This window comes from Ictalurus furcatus, chromosome 20 (genome assembly GCF_023375685.1).
Source record: "Ictalurus furcatus strain D&B chromosome 20, Billie_1.0, whole genome shotgun sequence".
Lineage (NCBI taxonomy): Eukaryota > Metazoa > Chordata > Actinopteri > Siluriformes > Ictaluridae > Ictalurus > Ictalurus furcatus.
The window spans coordinates 21,555,347-21,566,051 of NC_071274.1; the positions used below are offsets into that span (position 1 = coordinate 21,555,347).

General features: G+C 40.0%; 1 protein-coding gene across 2 annotated transcripts; it reads left to right on the plus strand.

The window, feature by feature from the left end:
• The first annotated feature begins 1,257 nt into the window (after window positions 1-1,257).
• On the plus strand, window positions 1,258-10,705 carry crfb16 (cytokine receptor family member B16). Of its 2 annotated transcripts, XM_053651902.1 has the most exons (7): window positions 1,258-1,359; window positions 3,616-3,739; window positions 7,025-7,209; window positions 7,915-8,039; window positions 8,213-8,354; window positions 9,208-9,353; window positions 9,591-10,705. In XM_053651902.1, the coding sequence occupies exons 1-7, from the start codon at window positions 1,296-1,298 to the stop codon at window positions 9,729-9,731; spliced, it is 927 nt and encodes a 308-aa protein (XP_053507877.1). In that variant the 5' UTR covers window positions 1,258-1,295; the 3' UTR covers window positions 9,732-10,705. The 2 variants fall into 2 exon arrangements, with proteins under 2 accessions (XP_053507877.1, XP_053507876.1); XM_053651901.1 differs by having other exon boundaries at window positions 9,208-9,708.

Sequence of the window (10,705 nt, forward strand, 5' to 3'; positions counted from 1 at the left end):
GGCAATCGAGGTCAGCGGTTCATCACCGTGAGTAATGCGCTGTGGGTTGTACAGTTTCAGGGTGGTAAATTCAAATGAGCTCAGTGTTTTGGTTTCATATCGAAACATTACGAACGTTAGACACCATAATAAGATGTTCTAACGTTAGAGCTTCATGGCTTTATGGCCTGGTTAATGGTTGATTGTCAAAACCCAAAGTCCAAATTCTGAGCTAAAGGCTTCAGGTCGCTCTCTCTCTCTCTCTCTCTCTCTCTCTCGCCATCTGCTGGAGGACAGTTGACATGACAACTTTTACCAAATCAGTACAGATGCACAGACACCAACAATATGGTGGCATATTCTGGCATATTCAGTTCAATTCAATCCAATTCAATTTTATACAAATAAAATTGAATTGAATTGAATATGCCAAAATCTCGTTATTTGGTGTGTTAGTTTAACTTAGATTTATGGATTAAAACATTTTTCAGAAAATCAATTTTTAATGTAATCTCCACACCTCGTTCGCTAGAACTGATGACACATAGGCCACACCTCCTTTACTAAGACTGAAACACACGTAGGCCACACCTCCTTCACTAAGACAACAGACACATAGACCACTAGGCTAATTTTGCAGAGGCCACGCCTCCTTTACTGGGACTGGGACTGATTCCAGTGGCAGTGGTAGCTCAGTGGTTAAGACTACTACTTAGAAGGTTATGAGTTCAAATCTCAGCACCATCAAGCTGCCATGGCTGGACCCTTGAGCAAGAGCCTTAACCCTCAACTGCTCAGTTGTATGTATAAAAAAATAACGAGATAAATGTAAGCTGCTCTGGATAAGGGTGTCAGCTGTAAATGAAAATAGAAACCTCTGACACCTCAAGAAAAAATTATTTCACATTCCTTTAAATCCTGTAACGTTCTCAACCGCCAGTACTGACAGGTTTATGGTTTTACTCAGTGCCTCTCAGACCGCTCCAGGCCAAAACACAAGCTCATTTTGTCTCTCATTAATCAGAATTGAAACAGTGGGCGGGGCTTATAAACAGGTCATGCAGGTGAGCAGCTTAATGACTTCACCTTTAAATTCCACCGAAATACACCTCAAGATATTTCTTCACCTCAAACACACACACACACACACACACACACACACACACACACACACACAGAAAGACAGACAGACACGAATTCCTCCTGTCACAAATCTCTTTCAGACAGACGACACACACACGTTCTGCTGGATGTTCTGGATTTATGGTGGAACTTTAATTTTTTTTCGCTGGGGCCACTGAGAGGGTTTGGAGGTTATGTTCCAGACGAGGAGCTTGCTCAAGACTGTGACCTCCGCGTTCATCATCGCCACTCTCAGCCGTAAGTTCAAAAATAATTCAAAAGTCCAAATGCTGTAGGTAAACTCCAGAGCCTTGGTACGTTGATAAATGAGTGAAGCATGGACAAGAACGTGAGCGTGTTATTCGTTTTAGACGCACAATTCAGACCGAACGTCTCAGCTGATCAGCTACGGGGGGCTTCAAGTGCTTTCCCCAAATTCAACCGAAAATGCAAATTATAATGTCTTCTCCAGTTTTATGCAAAGTAAAAAAAAAACAACAACAGCAACAAAAAAAAAACGAACCGAATCGATAGAAAGAAAAAGACATAACTGAAGGCAAATGTTTACGTCCCGATGTTTTCTGGGTGAAAATGATACCCCTATTTCATAACACGTCTAAGATAAAAGGTTTAAATAAAAAAAAAAAATGATTACCTTGCGACAAAACAAAAATCGCATTTTGTGTAACATTCATGTATCATTCATTCTTCTCATTTTTTTTGTTTTGTTATCTGGATACACATTATTACATTTTTTTTTTTTAACTTGCTTTATATACCCCTGCTGAAAAGGGACTGAGAAAGAACTCAACATTTTGAATAATAAATAAATAAATAACAGATCATTTTTGCACATGCAAATCCTACCCTTAACAAATATGTCTGAAGACTAAAAATAAAATCAGTTTTTCACTCTGGCCTCACACCTCCGGGGTCGGGGGTTCGATTCCCACCGTGGCCCTGTGTGTGCGGAGTTTGCGTGTTCTCCCCGTGCTGCGGGGGTTTCCTGCGGGTACTCCGATTTCCTCCCCCAGTCCAAACACATGCATGGTAGTCTGATCGGCGTGTCTAAAGTGTCCGTAGTGTACGAACGGGTGTGTGAGTGTGTATGTGATTGTGCCCTGCGATGGATTGGCACCCGGTCCAGGGTGTACCCCGCCTTGTGCCCGATGTGTTGTGCTTCAATGATACTTTGGGTATAAAACCATCTCCCTAAATTAAAGCATACACACCAGATATAAAGAAATCAATAAAAGCCTGTTCGAAAGATCTCCTTTTACATCCTCACTGAAATCACTCAAATGGAAACCGATTCTTTGTCATGGGCAATCTGCATCTATAATAACCTGATTAAGTGAGTCAGATCTACGCCGTCACGTGTGATTCATTCCAGTGAAACTGTAAACACGTTTTTTTTTTTTTAGTCATGTGGTGGAAAGTGTCAATCCCATGTAGGGCTTCATAATTATTAATCATTATTCATACTTATGGCGTTGTATTTGAATTGCGCTTACTATGTTTAGAAATGCTCAGGCTTGGATGCCAATGCAGGGTTTACTGCAGTTAATTCAGCAAAACCAAACGGACAAAGGGATAATCAAAAGAGGTCACTTTGGAAGCAGACCTAGATCCTGGGATGATTGCTGAGGTCTCCGACTGGGGCACGATGCGAGACGTTCAGGGTGAGGGCTATGGAATTTCCTGATCAGAATGCGGGTTAGGACATCTTGTGCTGGAACCTAGAAGCGTTCTTCAGGGCCATACGTTTCCCGATTGATTAAGTACGTGACCCTGCATCCACAACGTTTGCAATTGGAGTATGGCTCAGAGTAAGCTCAGAGTCGGTGGTAAAGAATTGGCAGGTGATCCCTCATCCAGAAGCCGAGACTACAGGTTTCAGAAGGTATCCGCCCGTGCTTCTACAACATCTGGAATTGAGTTTGGCTCTGACTTTGTAAGTGGGCTGTCTTTGAAGGTCCAGATATGTTGAAGCTTTGGCTGGGGCGCTCTCATCCACAGGGACTAGAGATTTCCAAAGAGCTACAAGGAAAGTAGGTGCCAGACAAAGTTAACTGAAGTTTACAACCCCGATTTCAAAAAAAGTTGTAAAACGTAAATAAAAGCAGAATGCAAACTTGGCCTCCATTCTGGAGGTGATTGTGACTGAGCGAGTGATGCGTGAGTTAGTGGGAACTTGCTAGAATTCCTCTCGTTGATGAGGAGATCTCAGGATTGTGCAAATGGAGCCCAGAATTACGGGCTATTTGGATGAATTACAAACTCTATGGAGAGCAAAAGCTTGCGATTTGTAGTCTCAATGGAGGCAGGCATCGATGTAGACATGACATTAATTCTTATTAGCGTTTAAAAGATCAACATTTGATTAATGTCAATTTCCGACTGTATCAGCTGCTGAAGTATGCAATTTTAACACAACAACGGAAAAAAAGGTACATATATGGACAGTGTATATAAAGTTAAGAAGCTAACGATCTCGACACCTGCCATCTGCAGATGCCGCTCTGTTGCCCGAATCACTGAACATCTCGATCCAGTCGGAGAACATGAGGCACACCCTGAAGTGGCGCCCTCTGCAGGAAGCCTGCTGCACTGTCAACTACACTGTACAGTATCAGGGGTGAGAAAACACAACTATTATTTACTTATTATTATTATTATTATTATTATTATTTAAGTTCACACCAGACTCTGTGGGAGCTTTCTGAATCAGGTGATCAGCTAATGATACTTAGAGATAGTTAACAATTACTATGCTAGCTTAGGTTAAAAAGATATCAAGTAGGCTACTAAAAATAAAATAAAATTAACGCGCTACAATATGTTGAGACTTCTTACGCCTTCAACAGTGTTGTACAGAGTATGCAAATGTCAGACTCGAATAAATGTAAAGGTAGTTACTTATCTTAGCAAAATAAATACTTTATACGGACAAAATAATTGCATTTGCTGACACTGTGAGGTTCAAAAATAAACTATAATAATTCCTGCATATGTGATTTGACTCAGTAAGTAAAAGTACAAAAAATATCCTTAAATAAGGAGTTTTATTTATTTATTTATTTATTTATTTTAAATTATAAACGTTTATCATTGGGTACTGCTTTGATTTAAAATAAATAAATAAATAAATGAATGAATAACGTTTTCACATTACAGTTTATACCACAGCATTGCTGAATACTAGATTCTGATTGGTCAGAAGGGGTGTTGATTAATTTTCTATAACAGCAGCTCCTACAATAGTGCAGCTCTAAATCACAGGTTTACATTCTAATACACGATCGTTTCTATGGTTTCTATAAACATTCTCACTATTTATTAGTTTATCGAACGTTCAAGGAAGGAGTCTCCAGTGTCAGTGTCAGCACTTTGTACCAATCAGAGGTAACTGTTGTAGCACGAGTGACAACAGAAACTTATTTTGCAGCCGTTCCACAACATTAAATGTAACTATAAATGGATAAAAAGTACAACGTGTCATTCCTCAATAAAAAAAAATTTAAAAAAAGGTAATTCTTAGCAAATTGCTGTTGTATAGGAGAAATGAAACGCTTTGTGATGTGGTGTTATAGGATAATAATCGACGTTGATGTGGTAAGAGTATCTCCGCTTCATCACGCCACACCGCTGTTGATTATTTGCTTGTAACAGCAAAGGGTTTTATTCCTCAAGTTTAAAAATATACAATTTATACATTATTATGATCTTATGATCTGTTCTCCCCGTGCTGCGGGGGTTTCCTCCGGGTACTCCGGTTTCCTCCCCCAGTCCAAAGACATGCACGGTAGGCTGATTGGCGTGCCCAAAGTGTCCGTAGTGTATGAATGAGTGTGTATGTGAGTGTGCCCTGCGATGGATTGGCACCCTGTCCAGGGTGTACCCCGCCTTGTGCCCCATGCTCCCTGTGATAGGCTCCAGGTTCCCCGTGACCCTGAAAAGGATAAAGCGGTATAGAAGATGGATGGATGGATGGATGGACCTTCCCATGGCTAAAGTGTAGATGTCGTTTAGGTGACCTATATGGTCTATACAGTGTTCTTTAGGTCTGTTACTATATTACATAGTAATAATGCTTTCACAAGTAATTAAACCATATATAATGTGTTACTTCTTAAAATTGTGCAATATGATATTATTATTTCGAGCGAATTTACACACACGAATACGTTTGGCTGTTTAAAACGCGCTCGCAGTCATAAATGCACGAAACCTCTCTCCTGATGGCATGAAAAACGTGCCATGAAACAGAAACCGGCTGTCCAAGGGTGGAGTTTAATGACCCTAATGATATTAACTACTACAATTTAAAACTGAATTAACCAGATCGCTCCACCCTGAGGCGCAGACATGCGCTCAATTCTAATACATTCCCTACTGACATGCGTTTCTTTCCTAGAAGGGACAAAAGAAGAGGTTTCTCTGTTTTTTTCGACTTCATTTTCATCCAACAACTTGATCAAAGGGTGACGGTGACCGTGTGAGAAATTCACACTCGGCTAGCGACGTGTTGGACGTCTTTAGGCAAACCGACTGTTTGTTCAACTGGCTCCTTATCCAACGTGGTTTTGATAGGAAGATAGATTAGGCAATGTTGGGGGGAAAAAAAGAAGGTTCACATCGTTTTGATGATATATATTGATGTTTTGTTGTTTTTTTTTTTGCAAAAACAAACAAATAAAAAAGAACACAATTTTGTGTTCACGCGGCATTTGTGTATTTAAGAAAATTTCAAACCTAAGAAGAAAAATATTGTAAGTTAAATCAGATATACAACAATGCAACAGGAAATGTATAGCATTTATTCAAATAAAAAATGATTATTTATATATATATATATATATGCATATATATATTTATTTATTATTTAACAATTTTCTGCTATACACAAGATCACAGTATATATTTGGAAAGAAACTATTTTTCAAAAAAGTAAATGCTACTACTACTAATTTATTTTTAGTAGTTATTTACTTTTTTTTTTATTTTTTTTTTTTACTTATTTATAATTATTTACTCAGCATTTTTCAATTCGAGTCCGAAATCCCAGAGTGCTTTAAACTTTAAAAATTCATGGTAAAGCACATTAATGAATCAATTATTAATGAATTTTAAAATCACATATCCAGGACAATATTTGATACAGTTTCAGTCGTCTTTTCACCATTAATCTATGGAAAGTACTTCAAATAGTAATAAGAAATATAAACCAATCGATTGAATTCAATTATGAAAAGGCCAGGCTATACAAATCACGATCACACATCTGAATTCTTTCATCATTATAGCTTGCGTTCCTAATATTCAATGTATCAGGGTTTAGCAGCTATATAATAAAATCTTAATCCATCGACTAGTTTGTGTGATTTTCCGTTTGTTAGGTGTTTGTTTTTGGCGGATTCTGACGTCACTGTCGCTAAACCTGATCAAGCAGTTTGTGAGGAATTTGGTCGGGGAGGGAAAAAACGCCCAGTACACAGTATACGTGCTCGTTTATTAATTATCACACGCTTGCAGTCACATAGCACATCGTTAACGTCACCTTTATTTATAAACGGAGATTTCACTCACAACCGGAATACAAGGTCCAAAAGCATTGGAAGGATTTATTTACAAGAATAACGCACGTACGTCGTTATTCTCTCTGCAGCCGAGTGTAATAAACCGTTTAGAAGCTATGTTTCATCTCTTATCTTGTCCTATGATAAATGTTTGGAATACCATTGAGTGACAAGTGTGACGCAGGCGTGTCGCTCATCAATCGCACTTCTTAAGTACGTCCATTGTGAAAAAAAGTTATTATTGTAATTAATGGATGTAATTATACACGCCTTTTGTTATCACTGAAGAAATGAGTTGCTCCGGATAGGCGTGACTTCATGACTTTGTTTGTTTCCTTGTGCAGGGAGTTTGAATACATGCAGAACGACAGCTGGCTGATCGAACATTCCTGCTACGAGATCGTCCAGACCGAGTGTGACCTGACCCTCGCCCTGAGCTCGGACTCCGATTACAACATCAGGGTTGTAGCGCGATGCGACGACTCGACGTTGTGGACTCAGCTCCCGAACACCTTCAACCGCAGAGACAGTGAGGCGTTACGCTACCTTAGATAAGACGCAGAGCGATGACGCGGACAATAAACGATCCGTATTATACCACAGAGATGTCGAATTCTCAATTCTGATTGGTCCGAAGGTGTCGATTAAGTTATAATATAATATAATATAATAACGGCAGCTTTGACCGTAGGGAAATCAGGTTCATATTAATGCGTTCGTTGTAATATGCTATTGTTGCTATAGTAACAGCTCGTTCACAGGCAGACGCTCCACATGAAGCGATTCGGGGGGGGCTTGAATGTGTTTAGAAGTTTCCTGTAAGGAGAAGTTTATTTAACGTTCTAGGGAAGGAGTCTCCAGTGTCAGCGTGTTGCAACAAGCTGCGATTTCTTTTGTCTTATTAACTTTAAGAAAGAGGGGGAAAAAAAGGTTTGCGGACATCCCACAACTAAAGAGATTTATTTCAAGAAAGTATGATGTTAAATTGAGACTTCAGGGGGTGCTGTTTTAGGACTTCAGGCTGGTAAGAGTAACTCTGCTTCGTCACACCGTCCCTATAACAGCACGCCCTGTCGTATTTTTTATTTTATTTTTTAAATTCCTTAGTCAGGTAGTCATAAAGCAAAGCTGGAAGATGTTCTCCGAGTCATCAGTTCCACCGTGTTATCGATTTTTCTGAAAAGAAAAGTGCTCCGTTTGACCTTGTGACCTCTTGTTTTCTCCCATCGCTCAGCTGTGCTGCTTGTTCCGAACATGGACGTGACTCCGAGAGTAGGCCAAATCGAAGTGAACTTCAGCGAGCTCCAGAAGCACATCAGCATAAACCTTCATATTTGGAAGAAAGGGGATGAGCATAAGGTAAGAAGCGAACTTCTTGACTTCGCAACTTCTTACTGTCTGAATAGTACAAATAAAAACGGACTTCCTTCGTTTATTTATTTATTTATTTATTTATTTATTTATTTATTTATTTTTATTTCGACAGATTTTGGTTATACTAACAAACCGCTGCTCGTCCGTCTTATTTCCAGGCCATTAGTAAGGAGATAACGGATAAGAAATCCCATCACGATGCCTGGCTGGGTGGAGGAACGTACTGTCTGAAAGCGGACGCTATCCTGGACATCATCAACAAGACCACGAGCACGGATACACACTGCGTCCTTATCCAGGGTGAGTTTTATTTTATTCTTCATTAATAAATAACGTCTGTCAGAGCTGCTGTAACAGGAACTGCTCCAACACCTTCTGACCGGTCAAAATCCAGAATTCAACAGCAGTGTGCGTGGTACGATCGTTAATAAAGTGAGAGGAAAAACATCTCCATGAGCTCTCTACGATAAGTTTTAGGGTTTGGGTTCGACTCGGTATATTATCTGTTACGTAAGGAATAACACACAACGGACCACGCTTTCATAACAGCACGGCCTGGGAAACGTTTCGCCTCGTATACCGCAGAGATTCGCCAACCAGGACATTTTTGAACTGTTTAAAGTTACATCTGACGCCGTGGAACGTTAGTTCCTGTTCTCGCTTACGTTACAGCAGCTATGAACAGTCGTTCTTACGCCAACCTCTTTTTTCTCCCTCTCCTTCTCTCTCTCTCTCTCTCTCTCAAGAGGAAATAATGCAGCTTGCCACGTTAAAGAGAAACTGCAAAGTGTAAACTCCTCTGTCCTGAAGACTTTCCTGCGACTGTTACAAAGCGCTGACACTGGAGACTCCTTCCATTAACGAAAACTCCGCTACATCGACGATTATATGTTTTTTTTTTAAAAATTGCTTTATTATTCGTCGTAGTTTATGCGGAGTGTCCATCACACAAGTCGCTGAGAATGCGGTCTTACTGTAGAGACCTCATTCACAGGTTTAATATAAACCTATTAGTTATGTTACAGGGCTACGGTGTTGGAGAAAACTGTGAAAGACCAAAAGAAACAAGAAGGTCTAGGGATGTATTGTGATTATGATAAAGGGTTATCTTGGTGTGATTGAACTGAACACCTTGCTTTTTTTTTCCCCCCAGAGCCTTTACGGCTCATACCTCTGTATGTGGGTGTCGCTGTGGCATTAACCCTTGCCGTGGCTTTGATTCTGGGGTTGATAACACCGCGTTTTAGCCTCTGGCTCCGGAAATCCATGCATAATAAAGAGCCACTGCCTAATGCGCTGGTGAGTAGATCTGTTTTTTATTTTTTATTTTTGAAGGTTTATGTGCAAAAAATACGCCACTGTTTCCATTATAAAGTCCTTTTTAATAGTATAGTAGTAGATAAGTATGCTATTTTTCGACACAGCACTCTTCATTTGTGCTCAGGGACGGGTAAGGGTTAGGGTTAATCTTGTTGTGATGGGTTAGATTCTAACTGAACAATTGTATGTTGTTGTTGTTGTTCTCGTGCTCTTTAGAATGGCTGGCCAAAAAGCGTCCCGATATTTTCCTCCAAGGTCCTGCTGGAGCCGACGCACTCCGTTTTACTGCTTGACCCATCAGAAGAGCAGCACAGAAGGTCGGAGATGAAGGTGACGTGCGACGACGAGATGAGATGAGATGAGATGAGTCCACGAGAGTGACGCCACGAACCTGCTCAATGTGAAAACCACGAAGGAACCAGTAGTTCAACGTTTATGAAATAATAAGCCATGATTTCAACATCGTCATTTGTGATGATGCTACTCCGAAGGATCTGTTTACTGGATCTGTTTACTGAATTGATTCATTGAACCGATTCAGGGAAAAAAACGACATTCCGTGATATAATGTGTATTTATTGCTATGCATCATCTGGTGACATCACTGAAGAACCGAACGTGGTTTGAGGCAGAGATTTTTACGGAAAAGATTTCCAGTTCTTCCCGAGCGGAGATCGTGACCGCGAATCCTGACGATGCCACGGCCGATCACGGCCGAGAGCCGAGGGAGCGAAAATTACCCGTTACATTTCATTAATGAAACGTAAATTCGTTTGACCAAGTTGTCATTTTTTAGGGGTGTGTTTGTGTTGTTTGTTGGTGTAGTTTATCGGATTGCTTTGTCTGTTTTGAAGTGTCCTTGTGCTTTAAATATACAATATAAATTAAAATCGTTGTTTTTTTTTATTAAGAGGTATTTCATAAGAGGTATAATCATGTCACGCTGAGAAACACATCCACATACAACACTACAACCAACGAAAACATCAACACAAAATCGAAACAAAAATATATAAGTGAAAAGCCGCAAGATATCATAAAGGTGTGTAGAGAGAGAGAGAGGGAGAGAGAGAGGGAATGTAAGGGTAACATTAGCGAGCTAATTTGTCGCCCAAAGAGACAACAGTCTCACCTTCTTGTGTTCGATTGACACACAACCGAACCGATGAAATCACAGGTCATGATTGACCTAGATAAATTCGTCTGGAGAGCAAAGACGTGAATACGTATCTTTCACATCCAGTGTCCTTTCTCTTTAAGTGATTTGTCTTTTCAGAAGGGCGAATTTTACTGCCATTTGTACTGATCTTTTGTTCAGCGTAGTTTTCAGG